This window comes from Phoenix dactylifera, chromosome 8, assembly GCF_009389715.1.
Source record: "Phoenix dactylifera cultivar Barhee BC4 chromosome 8, palm_55x_up_171113_PBpolish2nd_filt_p, whole genome shotgun sequence".
Classification (NCBI taxonomy): Eukaryota; Viridiplantae; Streptophyta; class Magnoliopsida; order Arecales; family Arecaceae; genus Phoenix; species Phoenix dactylifera.
The window spans coordinates 17,335,345-17,354,883 of record NC_052399.1 but is presented as its reverse complement, the minus strand read 5'-3'; the positions used below and the strand labels follow the sequence as shown (position 1 = coordinate 17,354,883).

Here is a 19,539-nt window from a genome sequence, read left to right as displayed (position 1 = left end):
ATTTTAATTGACTTGTCAATGCCGCTTGATGCAACCTCAAGGCTCAATTGATGCACAACTCCCATCTTGTATGACTTGATTTTTAATGTTTAAAAGCCTGATTTCATGTGCTTCTCCTTGCAGAATGCAGAGGCTGATGGCGGTGTCAAATATGAGACAGCCCAACTGTACCTTTTGATGCAGGCCACGCATCGCATCACGCTTCCCCTCCCAAAAACTGTCCACCAAATTCTAATTAACCGATGGAGCCGTAGAGATTTTAGCTCCCACAGCTGAACTTTCTCAAGACCAATTTTGATGAATCTGTTTCAAATAAAAGTACATAAGGTGGCACAGAATTTATTATCAGGGATTCGAATACCAGGGTGATGGCAGCAAGTGGCTGTCAGCAATTCGATATTTCGATTTTTGGTGCAGAGTTGAGAGCCGCGTGGACAGACCTTCGACATGTCTAACTAGAATTGCGAGCTCACTCAGTCATCATGGAGGACGACTCGGCCACGGTTATCAGATGAATCTAGGAGGTCCGAGGGGTGCGGATGATGACCACCTTCTGCTTCGTAGCATCTGAGCCATAATGAGGGATGAAGTGGCCTTTGAAACCAAGCATGTCTTCCGTGAAACTAATGGAATTGTGGATTGGATGGCCGCTTATATGGCTAGCCATACAAGTAGTACCGTGTGGACTGGAGATGGAGAACTGCCTCGGGCACTCCTAAATATTTTATTTTCTAGTTTTATTGAATTTTTTCCTATTCGTTAGATATGGTTCGCTCGTTTCAAGAAAAAAAAAATAGCCTTAACACGTTCGGGTTGTATATTTCACGCCAAAAAAAAATGGTTGATCTTGGCGGCATCGGCCGTACCTCATACCTCGTACGGATCTCAAAGTAAAAGTACTTCAAACTTTTTTTCATTTATCTGTATAAATCTCATGGCGGCTACGTACAATCTAATGATACAACCAGACCCCTCCAAACTCCCGAAAAACGCAGCCGCTAATATGTAAGCTGCCATCGAATGACAATTACAGATAAAAATACATCAACCATTATGGTATTTTTTTTTTTTTTTTGATACAACAGTCCTTCACAGGTACAAGCACAATCATAAGAGTCAAAAAGAAAAAGACAACTAAAAGAAGAAGAAATGGAACGAAGGCTCTCTCTCAAAAAAAAAAAAACTCTTATGAATCATGCACAGCAAAAGTGACAATAACCTCCTTTAGAGGCAGGCTATGTTCTCTGTTTCTTTTTGGGCCAATAACCTTTCTATCAGAGGCAGGCTGTAGTTGCCATTAGAAGTTTGTGTCTTTCGTTGATCCAGTCCGTGACTACATATAGAATACAAGGTGAGGATTTGTAGCTCCAGCTTTGGTGGGGGAGAGAGAGAGAGAGATTGACTCAAAAACGTGGGCGGACCGCGTTGACACCTCGGTCCAGGCTGGCACTTGCCCTGCTCTCCTCCTCCCACAGTCTGAAAGCGATTCCATCTTCCCCCAATCTTTTTTTTTTTTTTTTGCTTAAAATCTTCCCCCAATCTTCAATCCGCTAACATTATGCTAATCGCGTTCCCTACTTCCCCTACTGCTCCCGTAGAAAACGGAGCGAAACGAACCAAAAATATCACGGAGGCCAGCGTACGTTAAAATATAAAAAGAGTAGAGAGAGGAAAGCAGGCCGCCGGAAACCGGGCCGATGTCTTCCTCGCCTTCCCCTGGCGCCGCCCCGGCGCCCACGTCCCCCCCTCCCCTCCGGCCCCAGCGTCCGCCCCCCCGCCGGCGACCCCCTCCGCCCCTCCGCCGTCCAACAACTCCACCTCCCCTCCTCCCTCCACCTCACCCCCCTCCCCGCCTTCCTCCTCCCCTCCCCCCGCCTCCGTCCCCACTCCCTCTCCCCCCTCTTCCACCCCTCCCCCCTCCCCCGCCGCCCCCTCCACCCCGCCCCCTCCGCCCAGCTCGCAGGGACCCTCCCCTCCGTCCCCGGCGATCCCGTCGAAGTCGCCACCGCCGCCGCCTTCCTCTCCTTCTACGCCCTCCAGGAACACTCCTCCTACGCCCTCCAGGAACACTCCTCCTTCCTCCTCCCCGCCCTCGACCAACGGCTCCCCGTCGACCGTGCTCGTCGTGGGGTTGTCTGCGGGCGCAGTGGTTGTTCTTCTGCTACTGAGCGTTCTCTGTGTCTGCTGCTTGAAGAAGAAGCGCCGTCCTCGGCCTCACCACTACGGCGATCCTCCGCCGCCGACGCCGCCACGGAAAGGTTTGATCCGATTTTCCTCTGGAAAACAAAAAAAGAAAAGAAAAAAAAAGAAATCGTTTTCCCCGCTTTATTCTGTTTTATTTCGCATTGGTCCATCTCTTGAGGCGAATGCGATGTCTGGTCGTTAGGACTAGGGTTTTGGGATATTTTATTCTTTTCAAGAACCGATTTTTGGAAAATCCTGTGGACTATAATTTTTTTGGAATTTTTTTTTGGTTTTTTCTCCTTTTGGGGTTCAAAGAACTGCAATTTGTTTGTTGCTGGATCGTCTGCTTTTCCGATCTATTTATCTATCTATCACGAAATGCTAATGTTTAAGATGGGGTTGGAATGGTGGGGTATGGATGGTTTTCTCATTGCCATTGGTGAGCAATCGGACAAAAATGGATCTTTAATTTGTACACATTTCAGGGAAGATTCAAAATATAGGCGCCTGATAGGTTGGGAGTTTTCTGTCAGATGCTTTGCAACTAGGGTTCTGTATCAGCTATACCTCGAAATATACTCTACTTGGATCACTACATCACATATTAATTAGAAACATTCGAACATTTTCATCAAGTCCTAACAAGAATGGCTCAACTTGAGCTTTCCCCGCCTCGAACCAGACTCTGTGAGAACTGGTGTGCCGGAAACGTGTATATTGAATATTTCTGGATATTTGAATTTGTGATATTCTTGCTTTTGAAAAACCTGCTCTTTTTTTCAGCTGACCTTTTTTATGCATCTGTCCTATCGTGAAATTGCTCCTGCCTTTTATCACCATTGCTGGATTTTGATTTGATGTTCAATTTTTTATCCACTTTAATGGCTTGCCAGATGATACATATGGTGATTGGCCCCAGAACTGGCAGCACAATGCTCCCCCACCGGCAGAGTATGCTGTCAAAATTCCTCCACATCCTTCCCCTCCACCACCGCATGCTTCACGTCCTCCACATGCACCAAGCAATTTTCCACCTCCACCACCTCCACCTATGATAAGCAGCAGTGGAGGTTCTGCATCAAATTATTCTGGGTCCGAGCATCCATTGCCGCCACCATCGCCTGGTGTCGCTCTTGGCTTCTCAAAGAGCACCTTCACATATGAAGAATTGGCAATGGCAACAGATGGGTTCTCTGATGCTAATCTCCTTGGGCAGGGTGGTTTTGGATATGTGCACAGAGGAATATTTCTGAATGGTAAAGAAGTTGCAGTCAAACAATTGAAATCTGGGAGTGGACAGGGTGAGCGTGAATTCCAGGCAGAGGTTGAAATTATCAGTCGTGTGCATCACAAACATCTGGTTTCACTGGTTGGATACTGTATTGCTGGAGGCAAGAGGTTGCTTGTTTATGAATTTGTTCCTAACAATACATTGGAGTTCCATTTGCATGGTAAACCTCTATAACTTTGGTTTTTTACCTGAACATTTTTCTTTATTTGTTTTCTTATTGCCTCGTTTGAACAATTTCCTTGAATAAGTAGCAAAAACAATACATTGGAGTTCCATTTGCATGGTAAACCATTTACCTGCACATTTTTCTTTATTTTCCTATTCCCCCTGTTGAACAGTTTTCTGGAATAAGTAGCAACCAAAAAGCATCACATTATCAATTCGGAGCCAGCAATGGGTGCTTAAGATACATTGGAATGTTTGTCTGAGATATAAATTTAAGTAAAGAAGTCTTACCCTTGTGGGCTAGGTTGCCCTCTACTATTGCGGTGTAGTGCAGGCATGTGTTCAAAGAAGTTCGTTTGAGAGATCTAGAGGATGGACTACCGACATGTTTTGCAGTATGAACTAATTTTTATTAGCATGCGGTAAATTATCCCTAATGTTTATCTAGGACTCTTGATAATCTTGGGTCTCTTGCATCCTTTCTCCAGATCACTTTACAATGACATCTACTCTTATATCTCCTTAATTCTATGTCCTTTTACATCTCTTTATTAACTATCTTTGTTATGCTGATCAAGAAATCAACTATTTTACATTTGATAAGCCTAAACCATGATGTTCACTGGAATGAAAGTAATTAAGAGGATTTGTGGTATTATATTTATGTAGAATGGTTATTATAGTGTCCCATTTGGGTTTTGTTCTATGGATTTTGTTTAGCCAAAGAGAAAGAAGAGAGCTTGTCGTGTTCATTAAAATGTTGTCAATGGTAAAAACAGATCTCCAAACATTGTACGTAATGAGCTTGCTTCATGGATATGTTTCAAATGTGAATCACGATCAACAATGTATTGAAGTTAATTAGGAGATATATTGGTATGAAAATGACTTGTATGTCATCTTGAATCAAAGTTATCCAAATCTTACAACCATTATTGTATGATTTATCCATTGCTGTTGGCCTGTCATCTGTGAATGTGTCAGACACTCTTTTTCGCCCTGTCATTCATTCGCTATTCAATACAATTTTGGATGTCCACTTTTTACATATTCCATCAAACACCTATTTTACTCTTTGATGAATCAGTTTTACTATTTAGACATTTTCTTCTAACAAATGGTGTTTTTTGTTTTTGTTTTACAGGGAAGGGTCGACCAACAATGGATTGGGCCACGAGATTAAAAATTGCATTGGGTTCTGCAAAGGGATTGGCTTATCTTCACGAGGATTGTGAGTGTCTCTTGTTCGTTGTTACTCATAAAATTTCAAATTCGATGAAGTTTGCACACTATAATTTGGTAGGCAAGTTTCTCCTCTTCGTTATTATCCATGTCCTTATTAGAGATTATTTTTATCTTCAGGCTATCCTAAGATCATTCACCGTGACATTAAGGCGGCCAATATTCTTCTTGATTATAAATTTGAGGCAAAGGTAGGATGTGCTTCTATTATTGCATAATTGGCTTATCGTTGAACCAGATCTTTCATTCTTACATGCATAATTGCTCTTGAAGGTTAATGTTTCTGTATTTACAATTGGCTCATATTTTCCTTATAGGCCATATTGTTTTTATAGAAAAATGATTCTCTAGAATACTGTTAGAGCTAGGTAACAAAGGGAGATGTAGGGAAAGGGGATATCTTTTTTTTTTCTTCCAAATGCTTTCCTGGTAATAATGTTCGTAACCAGAACAGACCAATCACTTGAGCCTGGTTTGACCGGAGATGATTGATCCTTTGATTTATGATGTGGTTGACCTGCCTATGCCCGAAGATCAAATCAAGGCAAGGATTTTCTAACAGGCCGCGTGGACCAGCCATTTGTTGGGCCTGTGGGTAACTGCACAAACATATTTTATCCTAGGCCGACTTTTATGTTCATTAGAAAATAAAAAAAAAATCAGGCATGGTATTATGGAGGAAAGAGTCAAACTGTGCCCATCTATTTATTTTAGATAAGCATCTAGCAAACATGATAATGTCTCTGTTCTATGTTGCGGAAATAACTAGATTTATTAAGAAGCATGTATAGAAAAACTTTTTCTGTGTAAATATCCAGTTGTGGAAACCCATGACTAATCAAACACATAAAGCTATGTTCCATCTTCTATTCTTTTAAGCTTGAGACCTAGTTTTGAGCACTCTTTCAATCATGTGCATCTTTCAAGCAGTAAATAGATATACTTATGATTGATGCTGAAACATAATGATGTATCTGGGTGCATTGCTTGAGACCATTAATTGAGGTGAATTTTCATCAGAATTTAGTTGGCGCCTTGGCTTTCTCTTAAGTTCTTTCTAGGTTTGCTCTTAATTTAAGAAAATAAATCAAGCTTTTATTACTCAAAGTCATTTTACTAATCAACAAAACTAGTCAGTAAGAAAGATTATTTTTTCAACTTGTTCTTCAATTGTTCGTTTGAGTTTAAAAAAATTGGAGACTGCTTGCAGGTTGCAGATTTTGGACTTGCAAGGATTACTTCCGATAACAACACCCATGTTTCTACTAGAGTCATGGGAACTTTTGGGTAAGTTCATTGTCACCTCGTCAGCTTGATCTGTGTTGTGCCTGTACATGATGTTTAGATTGCTTTGCATGTGTCCATGCAATTTTTCCTGAAGACTCAAGTATTTAGTCCATGGGAAAGCTTTTGTGCTATGTTTGACATTCACATCAAATCATTCATTTGTATTTAGAGATTTAGAGTCTTAATCAGCTAGAATTTCTTTCGTGTTTGGTGCTTGCTGATTTCTGTCGCTAAAACATTTTAGTCAATTCATTAAAATGCCTACTGGTTTAAAAACTATATGGTTTGTTCAATTTGAGGGCATGCCTTGGCGCAATGGTCAGGTAATTCCATTGTGACTTAAAGGTCACACATTCGAAACATGAAAATAGCATCTTCACATGGGGGATAAGGCTGTGTACGTCCGATTCACAATGGCAGCAGCCTTGTGCACTGAGCTGCCCTTGTGGTTTGTTCAGCTTGTAGTGAGTTAGGAGATTTGACTATCTGCTGTTCAGCAGCATATGCTAGCCCCTTGTGTGCTTTCTGGCATCGCTTCCTTTTGGTTTAACTTGCTGCTTGTTCTTTGCATGCAGGTATTTGGCACCAGAATATGCATCTTCAGGCAAGCTCACAGATCGATCAGATGTCTTTTCCTTTGGAATCATGCTTCTTGAGCTAATCACCGGACACCGACCGGTTGATACAAGCCAATCTTTCATGGATGATAGCTTGGTTGACTGGGTCAGTGTCTTGAATATGCTTATGTGGCTTTTGGTTTTATAGGTCTTAAGAGTTAATTTAATCTTTCTTTTTTTTTGGTGACATTTTTTAATAATTGGGAAGGCATGCATGCCAATAGAATTTCAATACTATATATTTTAAAAGATTGCGAAGCAGGTTGCTTCTCTTGCAACTTTATCTTTTTATTTATTTGCATGTAAACCCTATACTCAAAGTCTGCTGGAGCTTGTACCTGTCGGTGACCGGTTCAGTACAGTCAGTACATTACCATACCAAGCTAAGGCATATCGAACCATGGGGAGGGTGAGAGAGATAAGTAGAGGGAGGAAGAGAGAGAGAAAGAGAGAGAGAGGAGGGAGAGAGAGAAGGGGAGGCTTACCTTGAGGGTAGCCAATGGTGTCGTGGCATCGATGTCTGACGGAGAGAGAGGGGGAGGGGATGAGGCTTACCTCGAGGGTGGTCGATAGGGTTGCGACATCTAGAAGGGGGAAGAGAGAGAGATAGTGCAAGTGAGCATCCGATATATAGAGCAAGTGAGAGAGCCCTCAAAGGCTCTCGAACATTCAATCGTTCTAACTGTTGGGGGTGGGGGGGGTTTATAACCCAAACCAACCCACGTTGCTGCACCATCCTGACTTAGTGTCAGTTTGTTTTTGTACGGGCCGATCACCCGGTTCTGGTTAGTTTGGCGATCGTTGCTTCTACTTGTAATGCTATCCCTCCATCCAAAATTAGGACATCATGTCACTGCTCTGCATACCTTTTTCCACCTTTTATCTGGTTACACATTAAATTTATGGAGTTCGTTTTTTTGCTACTGCAGGCAAGACCTTTGCTTTCTCAGGCTCTTGAGGATGGGAACTATGATTCCCTCATTGATCCACGATTGGGAAATAACTACAATCCTAATGAGATGGCACGCATGATTGCGTGTGCTGCTGCCTGTGTACGCCACTCAGCAAGGCGACGACCACGGATGAGTCAGGTATTGTTCCCTCTCTCTCACTCTCTAGCATATATTAATCATAGTAATCAAGCGTACAGTTTCTCCTTGAAGTACACTTTTTTGTTTTTAGAGGCATTTGCATTCTCTAAGTGATTCATTTATCTGAAGTGAGTTTTTCTGCCTCCAGTATTACTTTCTTCTTATTCCTCAATGCTGGTAAATGAATGGATTCTGACTGGGTCAATATTTGCTAGTTTTTGTGTTCGTTGTTAGCTATATCTTATGTAACTCCAGAAAATGTCCTTGGGCTTCCTAAGGTGTACATCTACTGAACTCAAATTTGTGCTAAGAAAATTCAGTTCAAATTGTTATGTTTTGTTTTGGAATTTTGAATTATCATTTGATTCTTGAGCTTTAATCTTGACAAGTCAGACAAATCACATTACCTTCTTTGTTCAGATGATCAGACGCTTGCTTGTGTTTCTACTCTGGCTTGTTATTTACAGTATCTTGCGATTACTCGACAGGTTGTTCGGGCCTTGGAAGGAGATGTATCTCTTGAGGATCTGAATGAAGGCGTTAGACCAGGACACAGCAGGTTTTTCGGTTCATATGGGAGCTCTGATTATGATTCTGGCCAGTATAACAATGACATGAAGAAGTTCAGGAAAATGGCAATGGCAGCAACTCAAGACTATGCCAGCAGTGAATTCAGTGCACCGACCAGTGAATATGGTCAGAACCCATCAGCATCGAGCAGTGAAGGCCAACGTACACGGGAAATGGAGATGGGGAAGAGGAACAAAGAAAACTATGGTTTCAATGGTAGCTTGTGAAAACTTCCGACTGTTCGATTAATTGTAAAGTCTCACCTTACTTTCATACTTTATTGCTGACTCTTGATTTGAAAAGGCAGCAACATGAGCGAGTGGACAATAGGTTTCGGAAATATTTTAAAGCTGTCTTCATATATGTATGCTTTTCACAGTTGCAGAAATAATGAAGAGCTAACTGATTCTTTCATATATTTTAATTGTTTCCGGGGTTCCATCTGGACTGTGTCTTGGATGTGTGTTTTGAAGAGGCATTAATTGTGAATGCTAAAAAGCTACTAGCGTGGCTGGATAGGCTGCTGGTTTTTTTGATTTTGAAGTATTTTAGCCAATCGTGATAAAACAATGAATGCAGCTTCATTCTTTTGGTGGTTTACATTCTTAAGATTTTGTCGACCCTTTAGAACCGACTACAACACAACTATCAAAGGTGGTAGGCTCTCTCTGCTCGCAACTAGAATATAAGATCCATATGCACATTCCTATTGGGATAACTTCATATGAATATGCCTCTAAAACTACTCATTTGGACAGCACAGCTGCCGGTGGTGAGCGGGAAAATACGTTCGTGCATGGGGGATATCTCGAGGTCATGCATTCATTTTGATACAACATTATTATTATTATTATTATTATTTTTGTACCACAGTGGCTCAAGCAATAGGTGTGAATGCAGCCAGTAACATCAGAAAATAGGAGCCCACGTAAGGGCTAAAGCAGACCGAGGTCTTGATTTCCCCATATGAATCTACTGGAGTGATGAGCAATAAAGGAGACAATTCAGTCAGTAGAACAACTTTGAAATAACTCATTATTCATGAATGAGGGTGCAACGTTATGCAAGCATTTTGGTACAGCATTATCATTTTGACTTGCGTGTACCCCTAGTAGATAGAGCTAATTGGAAATCAACTGTTATTACGTTGGATGCAATTGGAACTCCATATCTTTAAAAGTATAAGCAAATTCTTGACTTAAAAATCAAAATAGTACTCCATAAAATTGCCCTTTATATTGATTTGATGGTTGAAATGTAGTGCATATAAGGGAGACATTGCTTTGGATAAAAATGGATGAGGTTGGTAGGGAGAGGAAAGAATTAGTGGCGTGAACAATAGAAAATCGTGGAGGCAAATTACCATGGCCCGTGGGCCGGGACATCTAGACCGGACTTACGGTCCGGGATTCAACCATGTCTCGTCTACCTACCTCTCACAACAACCAAATTCTGGTTGATTGGTAATTTTCGCAAAATCAGGTGGCATTTTAGAAGCCGTCCTGCTGATCTGTGTTAAGACTAAGGTCCGAAATTTCTTTTCTTTAATTAATAAGTTTTATCGGGCGTATTTTTCCACCACCAAAGATAGAAAAAGAAAATCCCCTCTCCGCTGCCCTTCTTTCTCGATTTTGGGGAATTTTTCCAGGGGTCGATCTCGCGGGCCGGTGGGGAAAGAAACCGTAGTTCGTTAGGGCTCCAAGCCTTCGAATCGCCCTCCCTCGGTTGGTTTCAGTTCGAATCCATGGCGTCCCGAAGGCGAATGCTTCTCAAAGTTATCATCCTCGGAGACAGCGGGTGAGCTCCGTCCTCCGATCTTTCTCTCGATTCGAGTTCATTTTATCCTTCTTTCTTCGTTTTTGGTTTATCTTTGCCTTTGCTAATTCTTGATTCGGATTTGTTTCTGTAAATTTCGGTAGGGTTGGGAAGACGTCTCTGATGAATCAGTAATCTCGAATACTTTAAACTTCTTTGACTTCTTAATTATTGAAGAAGTATCTGTTTCTTTGATGTATCTTCGGTGTTGCGATGGGTGATTTGGTTCTTATGATAACCTTTTAGGTATGTGAACAAGAAGTTTAGTACTCAGTATAAAGCGACTATTGGAGCTGATTTTTTGACAAAAGAAGTCCAGTTGGAGGACAGGCTATTCACATTACAGGTGAGTTTTGGCATGCTAAGGGTCGTTTCAGTTTCTTTTGTCCTATCAAATTTGATACTTTTCTTTGTCCTCTTCCCTCACCAAAAAGCTGCTATGCTACTCCACTAATTTCAGCCACTGAATCCGTCTTTGCAATATGGGATTTGGCATGGAATCATAAGATTGCAAGTTAGATTATTTACATGGATTTATGATAGGTGCCTGGCATATGTTTTATGGGTATTGATAATAGATGTTTTAGGAGTTCCAGAAATTTCCTTTTCATGCAACAGATTCATTGTTTCTTGGATTATATCTGCAACAAACGAATGTACTAAATGATTTAGCACAACTTTAGCCTAGCCTTTTTTGTTCAAACATTTTTTCATACTTTGGGCTGATTCTACCATCGCTTTATGATATATGCTGTATATGCAGGCTATGCTTGTCTTGGCAAAGCACCTGTGAGCAACAATTTTTACCTGTCATTAGGCCTGATCATTTTTGTTATCTTATGCAAAATTTAGTTGTAGGGAGAAATGTGTTGTTCAAAAGAAAGGAGAGACACCATCCTGTACTGCTATGTTCATTGCTGTTTTGTTGAAGAAAGTGCTGTGGAAATTAGTCTCTGGTTAATCAAATCATTTTTTTGACAATGATATGCCAATAAAAGGGATGGAATGAGACTTAAAAAAATAATGTTCATTATTTTCTTATTAAGAACACAAAGTTAATTATTTCATTAGTGCCAAGTCATCGTCAATGACTTTTTTTAGCGTTAAGAGTCATAGAAGGACTTATTTGAAGCTACACTGAACACATGCCTAATGAAGGAGGACAGAGCCAACTTTATATAGATGGCACGCATCTTTTCTAGTATATATGCAGAAGGCCAAAATATTGTGAGGTAATATAATTTCTCTTACCTTTTCTTACCCTATTCTTCTAGAAGATTTAGAACTCATTTTGTTGTCTAAGTGCCAAGTATATAGTGATGGACTGCATGTTCCTTGGCTAGGAATTAGAGGGATTTGACATTTTATAGAAATACAAAGGCAATGCCTTTTTAGTTCAAAGAGCCATTTAAGGAACTTGCCAGAAGAGATCATCCACATTTTATCCTCAAAGGTTGGTTTTTAGTAGTTTGTTGGTTGAAGAAAGGAATGCTGTGAAATCATACAACTTCATGAAGATCCATTTACTCTTGGCATCTGAAAGGAATTCTTGAAGACTAAAGCATTTACAATGAATAATTTAATGGGAAAAGCATGAGGCAAAGTACTAGCAGCTCGGATTACCTGCCTAGTGCTGCACTAGTTTAGTTTTTTGTAGGTCAAACTGCTACTGGTTCTACAAATGTCTACTATTCCTATCTTGTGGCTTTTGATAGTTTACCTATCCGGTAGTGTGAGTAGAATGTACCTATGTTCTTGTGGTTGGAAATAACTTTGTTGTCCTTTGTTGCATAGTTTGTGTTTACATGGATAAAACTAGACATAATTTCTCTTTTCTTTCTCTTTGAAAAATTGAAGGCTTGTGTTTGATTGATTTTTGAGTTGTTTTTTTATGCAATTATCATGATTCATGTCATCTATTTACGATATAGTTGATACACAATGAAGATTTGATCGGCATGTCCCATACTTCTATCCAAGAAATTCTTAGTCGATACGATGGATAAAAAAAATTCAAACTGATGGAGAAATTTGAAGTGAATAGCTTTTGATAATTAAGCGCGACATTTTCTAGAAGGCCCAATCAGCTCTCTCTCTCTCTCTCTCAGCTTATCCCTATCAAGGGAAAAAGAATGAAGTACTTGCATCTCTAGGATGATAAAGAAAATTTGATTGAGAATTAAGAACGTGGTATGCGATGCTGAAAATGTGTAGCAGAAGGATCTCATTGTCATGGAAGCCCTTTTCTTACTCCTCAATATAGTCTATGAGGATGTCTTTCTGTCCAACTCTCATGGCTTTAGGAAGGGGGGAGGACCTTAGAATTTTGCATATACCGATTTTTCATTAAGGTTAAGAAGTGATAGGATTCGAGATATAATGTTTAGCTTTACTACTAAGCTGATATCTGGGTATCCACCTTTGGCCTTTCGGAACTGTAATGGTCGGTTGTGAAGGAGGATCTTTTGGCAATTTAGCTTCTCGGTCCTTGAGTGGTTGAACTATACTAGATATGCTTTGTTAGTAATCCTTGTTTGATTGGAGGGGGTTTATTGAAATAAGAACTAAGCATAGAAAGTGATACAGTGAAGGAGGTGGGGCCTTACTAGAACGGAGCCTTACTTCCAACCAAGTAGTTCCGAGTTCGAAACGCACGGGCGTCGATTAAATTGTGGAGACGGGATGCTTCCTGCTTGAACACGAGGTTTGGAAGGGCTACTGGTTCGCTGGTAGCCTTGATGGTGCTAGGTGTGACGTACTCACACGGTAGGTTCATGCCGGAGCCCTGAGGGGGATCCGTGCCGGGCCCATGGGTGGGGAGGGTATGAGTAAAACCGGCCGGGGTGCTCAACACACTGTCATTTCTGCCCGCATCGAACATTCTTCTGCCGGGGTGGGGGCCCAGTGGGGGTTGCTACGCGGGGGTGGGCTCGTCCCTTCCTCCCCCCTCCCCTTTTCTTTTAGCAAAAAGAAAAAAAAAGGATGGGAACAATTGCTATGTCTTTGGATGGGCTTTTTTGATACTTGAAGGAGTCTATCTCTATTAGTGATTAGCAAGGAGGTTGAAAAGGTGATCACTACCTACTATGTCCTTTATCATATTTGGTTATCTAGGAATAGCTGTGTCATGGAGGGGAAGGATCGGAGTCCCCTTCTGACTTCGTGAAGCCCAATGCAGGCATCCGATTATATCTATGCTCATGTTGCTTGGTCTTTGACAGCTAGGGAAAACTAAGGCTGCCATACAGCAGTCCTTATGGTTTCCAGCATGATTTATTTTAACTTCGACGTCAGCACAGTGGATGGTGGTTCAAAGGGACGAGCAAGATTTGTCATCCGCAATCAAGGATCGAGCTCGATGGCAGCTGTAGGATTTCACCTTTATGACATCATAGTACCCCTTTGCGAAGTTGAGAGGAGCCTGGAAGGCCTGATTTATGCAATCACTATTCTTCGGGCCTCTAATGTTGTGCCGGAAGGGGATTCTAAAATGGTGATCAGTTTGATTTCAGAGGGAGTTACCTTCTATGGTGACTCGCCCAGTACTGGCTGATTTAAGGACATTGATGTCCATGTCACGATCATTTAGAGCAATTCATGTATACAGGTTGGCCGATAGTACAGCAAATTGGGTTGCTTCATATATTGCCAACCACACTAGTTCAGTAATTTGGGATTTAGCCGCATCAGTTTTGCCACCATTGTGGGATGTGGTATACTTTGATGCTACTGGCTGTATTTATATCAAGGCAATGTAATTATTTCATCTTACCCAGAAGAAAAGGAGGTGGAAAACAACCATTTGAATAAGAAAAGAAAATGATGCGGAAAGATCTAATGGTTGCTTATGAACAAGAATACTTTAAAAGAAAATGGAAAATTGCCAAACACCTAAATGATGTGGCCATGAGGATGTCATATTAATGCTGATTAAGGTCATGGTTTGGATGCTCGTGGTTCATGTCAACCTTAGATATTGTTTTGATCTGTATGCTAAGGATAATAAGTAATTACCAATGGAGCAGAGTTTCATATCATTTGATATTTTCTCCATCTTGGCCAATGGAGCAGATCTTAATTATGTCTTCCTTTTTTTTCTTTAAATAGTTATACAATAGGGTGCTTTTGCTCCTTTCCCGCTAAGAGTATCTAAAGGGTGGAAAGGGGTTGAACTTCAATGTTAATGCGAGGAAGGGCCAGCTAAAGCAGACATATGGAAGCTTATTATAAATAGTTAAGATAAAAACACTTCCCAAATCACCTCTATGGTTCAAAATGTTACAAAAAAGAGTTCTTGCTTAAATTTAGATAATTGGTCAACTACGCAAATGATATGGAATGCTTGAGTTTTCCCCTTTCAAAGAAGAGCTCTTTCTTCCCATTTTACTACCTGTTTCCTGAAAACTCACGCCATAAGTTACAAACCCAAGGGGAACATGCTAAAGCATATAGGCAATATTAGCATGATTTAAGAACTCCATACCGAAGGACCGATATTATTCAGTATTACATCTAAAGAAAGATACATATATGATATCATGAAAGAAGGAAAATAGAGAACAAGGTTTCAAGTGCCGCCTCGTGCCAGGCTTGTTCCGATACTCAGCATGAGTTCTCATGGCATCCACTGATTTTTTAATATTTTTAATTAAAAAGGGAAATATTATTTTTTTTTATTTCAGCGTGATGTAATCATGTGCTGGCATGTCCACTGGGACTGGCACTTAAATCCTTGATACAAGGACCAGCTGTAATAGAAATTTGGAAGCTTAGAAAACAATAAATTTTTGGTTCCTCTTCTCCCATCACTTGTATTTATTTATCCATCTTTCATGTGTATAGGTGTATTTCTATCAAGGCATTTCTTAAGAAAGATAGTTGATGGTGGATTCTATTGTATGTGCCTATACTTGCTTATTTGCTTTTTATTCCTTTTTTATTGTTGTGACAATCCATATTATTATATTGAACACATTTTATATAAATTATTTGGTTTCTTATTTTTCTTACTCTGCATTGCTAGAGACCTGGCTAACTCGAATATGTTTTCAAGGTGCTGCAGCATCACCTTCTTTGTAGAAATATTATTGGGATTTATGACATTGTTGTCTTCTTCCTCTTTGGTTTTTTGTTGGGGGGATTGAATTTGTATTAGTTTGGCTTGTAGGAGGGAAGTGAAAGAATTAGTTACTTTTTCGTACATTGGGTCTTACACATGAAGATGTGAGACTAGGTACATATATAATTAAGGATTCTTCAGAGAGTGATATCTGAAAACTTATCAGTGGTGATAATATGGTGGAGATCAAGGTGGAGATGACCGTGGAAAACTCTGGAAAAGCTAGGATGGACAAGGTACAATGTCGAAGGACCGACTGATCATTTTCTAAGTATTGTGATCTCTTGAAGTAGCCTTTTTAAAGAGAGAGTTCAATATTTGGGCTGACTGGCTTGAGAAGTGTTGGGGTAGATCTAGAAACACTTGAATGGGAGTAATGCTGGTGGTTAAAGGTGCCTCTAGTGATGAGGATGTGGTTGTCCTATATAGTGATGATTTGCAAAATTTAATCCATAAAACAGATCCTTGACCACGATTGATGGGACTTGCTGGTTGTGAATCTGGTTGAAATTCAGTTTGTGTTTTTTTGTTGGTCGTTCACTATTCTATTTGCTGAGCCAATCTACAAATTTAATTGGAATGTCTTGTTTTATGTGAATGAAAATGTATATCTTAATATCGCTTTCAGAAGGAATATTTACAATATCACATTTACGAGTCATAGTTGTAAACAAATGAATGTTTTTTTGGTGTTCATTATGATATTCATAATGTATGCTTTTCTAATCTCTAAGATGTTCAACTTATATGCTAAGGATTTAAAATTTAGTGTTGGAGTGTGTTTAAGTCCAGCTTAAGATCAAAATAGGCCCAAAAGAAATTTAGAATGAAGAACTTTCTAAAATACTCACCGACACATCAGATTATGGTTTGGTTTGAGGAATATGAAATCATGAATTAAGTAATTGGAAGTTGAAACTGATGTGTATACTTAGCTTGATGATATGAAATCGATTTATGAAGCAATTTACTAAAGGTGAGATCTATTCTTTAAATCGGATAGATGGTTTGATGATACCATGATTATTAGATTGAAATGTCCTTGAGATTGACGACGTAATCTAAACTGGGAGCTATTTTGTTTAGAGAGAAAAGACGTAGATTAGATAAAATTTGAAAATGTTATTAATTTTTTCTGAATTGCCTAGTTCGGGGCATACCATATCGTACCAAGTCGGAGCCAGTATGAGAACACGATTTGGATTGGTATGGGTCTTATACTGAGGCGTACTGAGGTGAACCAGGATGCATACCGACCTGCACTGCCTAGTTTCAGATGGTACCATGATAAAAATGGTTCGAGAGCTGTTCGGTATAGGGTTTATACCATGTTGTACCAACTCATAGCAATATCCAACCGATAACATATTGGCATGGTATCCCGTACTGAGATTACAGACATTGCTTTTAATGCATATACTACACAATATAAAAAAACAACAATTCAAGAGAATTGTTTTTAACATGGAGTATGGACAGTAGCCATTGTGGATTAAATTGTTGGCAGAGGTTGTGGCCCTAAGAGCTTGAGTATCCATCAAAAGTTCATATGGTCTAGTCTTTATGGCCTCAGTCCTATATTGTCTCTTAGAGAATTGTATTTACATTTTCATCTCACCCCTAAATGTATTGGTGGATAACCTCCTATCTTTTGGCTCATTATTTTGATGCTGCATTTATTCCCCAGATATGGGATACTGCAGGGCAAGAAAGATTTCAGAGTCTTGGTGTTGCCTTCTACCGTGGAGCTGATTGCTGTGTTCTTGTGTATGATGTTAACGTCATGAAGTCATTTGATAACCTGAACAATTGGCGTGAAGAATTTTTGATTCAGGTTAGTGACCTTTCATCCAACATGGCTTCAAAGTAATACAAAAAAAAAAAATAGAGTTGGTTTACTTCTGTGTTGATTGTCTGACATGCAGGCTAGCCCGTCCGACCCAGAAAATTTCCCATTTGTGGTGCTGGGAAACAAGACAGATGTTGATGGTGGCAATAGCCGAGTTGTAAGATTGTTTTCTTCTTCCATAGTCATAGCCAATTATCAATATCATTATTTCCATTACCAAGTATTTGGTATATTTATATTAATTTTGGTGGAGTTATTTTTCTCTCTGGCTTCCTCAGGTTTCTGAGAAGAAAGCAAGGGCATGGTGTGCATCAAAAGGGAACATCCCCTATTTTGAGACATCTGCTAAAGAAGGATTTAATGTGGATGCTGCTTTTGAGTGTATAGCCAAGAATGCCCTCAAGAATGAACCAGAGGAAGAGCTGTGAGTACCTCTGTAGGCTGACTAGTTAACATATGACTTTGAAAGTGAGAGTTTTTCAAACCTAGGCCTGAAGTTTGATTTTAAAAATACCTATTTACTGGATTGGAAAAGTATCTTCATAGGTATTTTCATTGCAATCAGGTTGTTCTGCAGTGATATGGAGGGTCAGTTGAAGTTCTTAGTTTATCCAAGCAATCCTGTATCTAATTTAAAATGTTTTCTTTTGCGCCATTTTTTTCAAGTTAGAGGAATTGACTGAGACTTTCTTTTGCTAATGAAGATATCTTCCGGAGACCATAGATGTGGCGGGTGGTGGACGTCAGCAACGATCATCAGGCTGCGAATGCTAGATAAATGACAGGCAGCTGGAGTTTATTCGTCCAATTTATTTGTAGTCAAAATGTCATATAATAATTCTATGAAAGCTCATTGCTCTTTCTTGTAATCTCTGTCGTGTCGTGGGGATTGGTACTAGTTGGTCTTAATGGGTTATTCTTCCCCATGTATTTGCTTCATCAACATTCCGCCTCTCCCGTGGGATTCATTTGTTTCTGTATTTAAGGACTCGAGGAATTTGTGCTATTTTCTGAGGATGTTCCATGCGGTAGTTTCTAAGCATCTATTCTACAATCCTTCGCAGTGATATCTTTCAATTTGTTGCTTCATGCCTGAAGGGGGTCTTGCAGCTGTGATTTACTGCATGTCCGTTTCGCTTTGATTTTGTAATTTTATCCCTGCCAGGAAACTTCTTTGGGGACGGCAGGTCGTCTCTTGGCTTGCCAGCTGATCTACCACGAGGCAGAGGTTCTTTTGTTAAGGAGCTGGTTGTTATTGGTGTTGAAATAATGATCCAGTTTCCTCTTATCGGGATCACGTTTTTAATTCTATTTGGAAGGACTTCCTGGGCGATCCCGTCTTGGCAGCAATGCTGAGACTTGGGTTTTTCAGAAGCTTCTCCATTGTGCCCTAGTGTATTGTCTGGTTCCTTAACATTTTTGTCCGCATTCACGTGTTGCATTTGTGCGCTGTGATGCGCGTCCAAAGAGGCATTTCCTGCCACCAAGGTAGTAGCCTGGTGGTAAGGGGGCGATAATTCCGCCCAAGTTGTCTAGGTTCGAAACGCATGGGCGTCGATTAAATTAGGGACCGGATGCCCCACGCTCGGCTGGCTTATTGGTGGTTATGCTTTTCTTCCACTTGTACCAAGGTGGCACTGGGGTGACGTACCCACACGTGAGGCGGTGAACCCAGTGGGGTGAGCCCACGGGTCGGGGAAGGCACGCGAAACCTGCGACCTGTATCGAACATTTCCTAGTGGAAGGGGGGCTCAGTAATGGGGCTGCTACGCGGGTGGGCTGGTCCCTCCCCCTCCCCTCCTTTTTTTTCACCAAAAAACAAAAAGAGGCATTTCCTAAGCGATGGGTTACCGTCTCTAAAACATGGTGGAACTGTCTGCTCTCCCTTTTAAGTCCTTCAAGGAGCTTCTAAGGTGATGGTAACAACGATGTTTCAGGTTCAAAGGCGTCAGGTTCTTCCCTCCACGTTTGTATGGAGACGGCAGCAGCACCACAGCAAGCATAGAAGATTTGAAAGCAAGGTCTGCCGTACCGGTACCGGTCGGCGTACCGGTGGCCGGCCGGACCGGTACGGTACCGGTCCGGTCCGATACGTACCGGCTGGTACCGGTCCCGTACCGGCCGGTACGCGGTGGTTTCAAAAACCACAGCGCGCGGCGCTGTGGTTCTAAAAAAAAAAAAAAAGTACCGGTGCGAACCGGCCGTTTCGCATCGGTACGAGGCCGGTACCGGCCGGTACGGGCTCCGAACCGGCCGGTACGGGCCCGAACCAACCGGTACGCACCCATACCGGCCGGTTCGGATAAAAA

General features: G+C 40.9%; 2 protein-coding genes across 2 annotated transcripts; both read left to right on the top strand.

The window, feature by feature from the left end:
* Nucleotides 1-1,515: 1,515 nt before the first annotated feature.
* On the top strand, nt 1,516-8,876 carry LOC103710931 (proline-rich receptor-like protein kinase PERK1). The gene is given in 9 exon segments (XM_039129105.1): nt 1,516-1,746; nt 1,749-2,258; nt 3,078-3,635; nt 4,785-4,871; nt 5,003-5,073; nt 6,093-6,169; nt 6,745-6,892; nt 7,716-7,877; nt 8,366-8,876. Coding segments are annotated over 9 exon segments (1,971 nt in total). The 5' UTR covers nt 1,516-1,697; the 3' UTR covers nt 8,675-8,876.
* Nucleotides 8,877-10,011: 1,135 nt separating this feature from the next.
* LOC103710900 (ras-related protein Rab7) lies at nt 10,012-18,299 on the top strand. The gene is made up of 8 exons (XM_026806166.2): nt 10,012-10,152; nt 10,183-10,244; nt 10,367-10,393; nt 10,509-10,608; nt 17,069-17,215; nt 17,307-17,387; nt 17,509-17,654; nt 17,935-18,299. Exons 2-8 carry the CDS (start codon nt 10,192-10,194, stop codon nt 18,002-18,004), a joined length of 624 nt encoding a protein of 207 aa, XP_026661967.2. The 5' UTR covers nt 10,012-10,152; nt 10,183-10,191; the 3' UTR covers nt 18,005-18,299.
* The last annotated feature ends 1,240 nt before the right edge of the window (nt 18,300-19,539 follow it).

Coding starts and splice junctions, on each gene's coding strand:
- LOC103710900 (XM_026806166.2), top strand. CDS start 10,192: ATGGCGTCCCGAAGGCGAATGCTTCTCAAAGTTATCATCCTCGGAGAC. Junction 10,394..10,508: donor AAGACGTCTCTGATGAATCA/GTAATCTCGAAT, acceptor ATAACCTTTTAG/GTATGTGAACAAGAAGTTTA. Junction 17,216..17,306: donor GTGAAGAATTTTTGATTCAG/GTTAGTGACCTT, acceptor TCTGACATGCAG/GCTAGCCCGTCCGACCCAGA.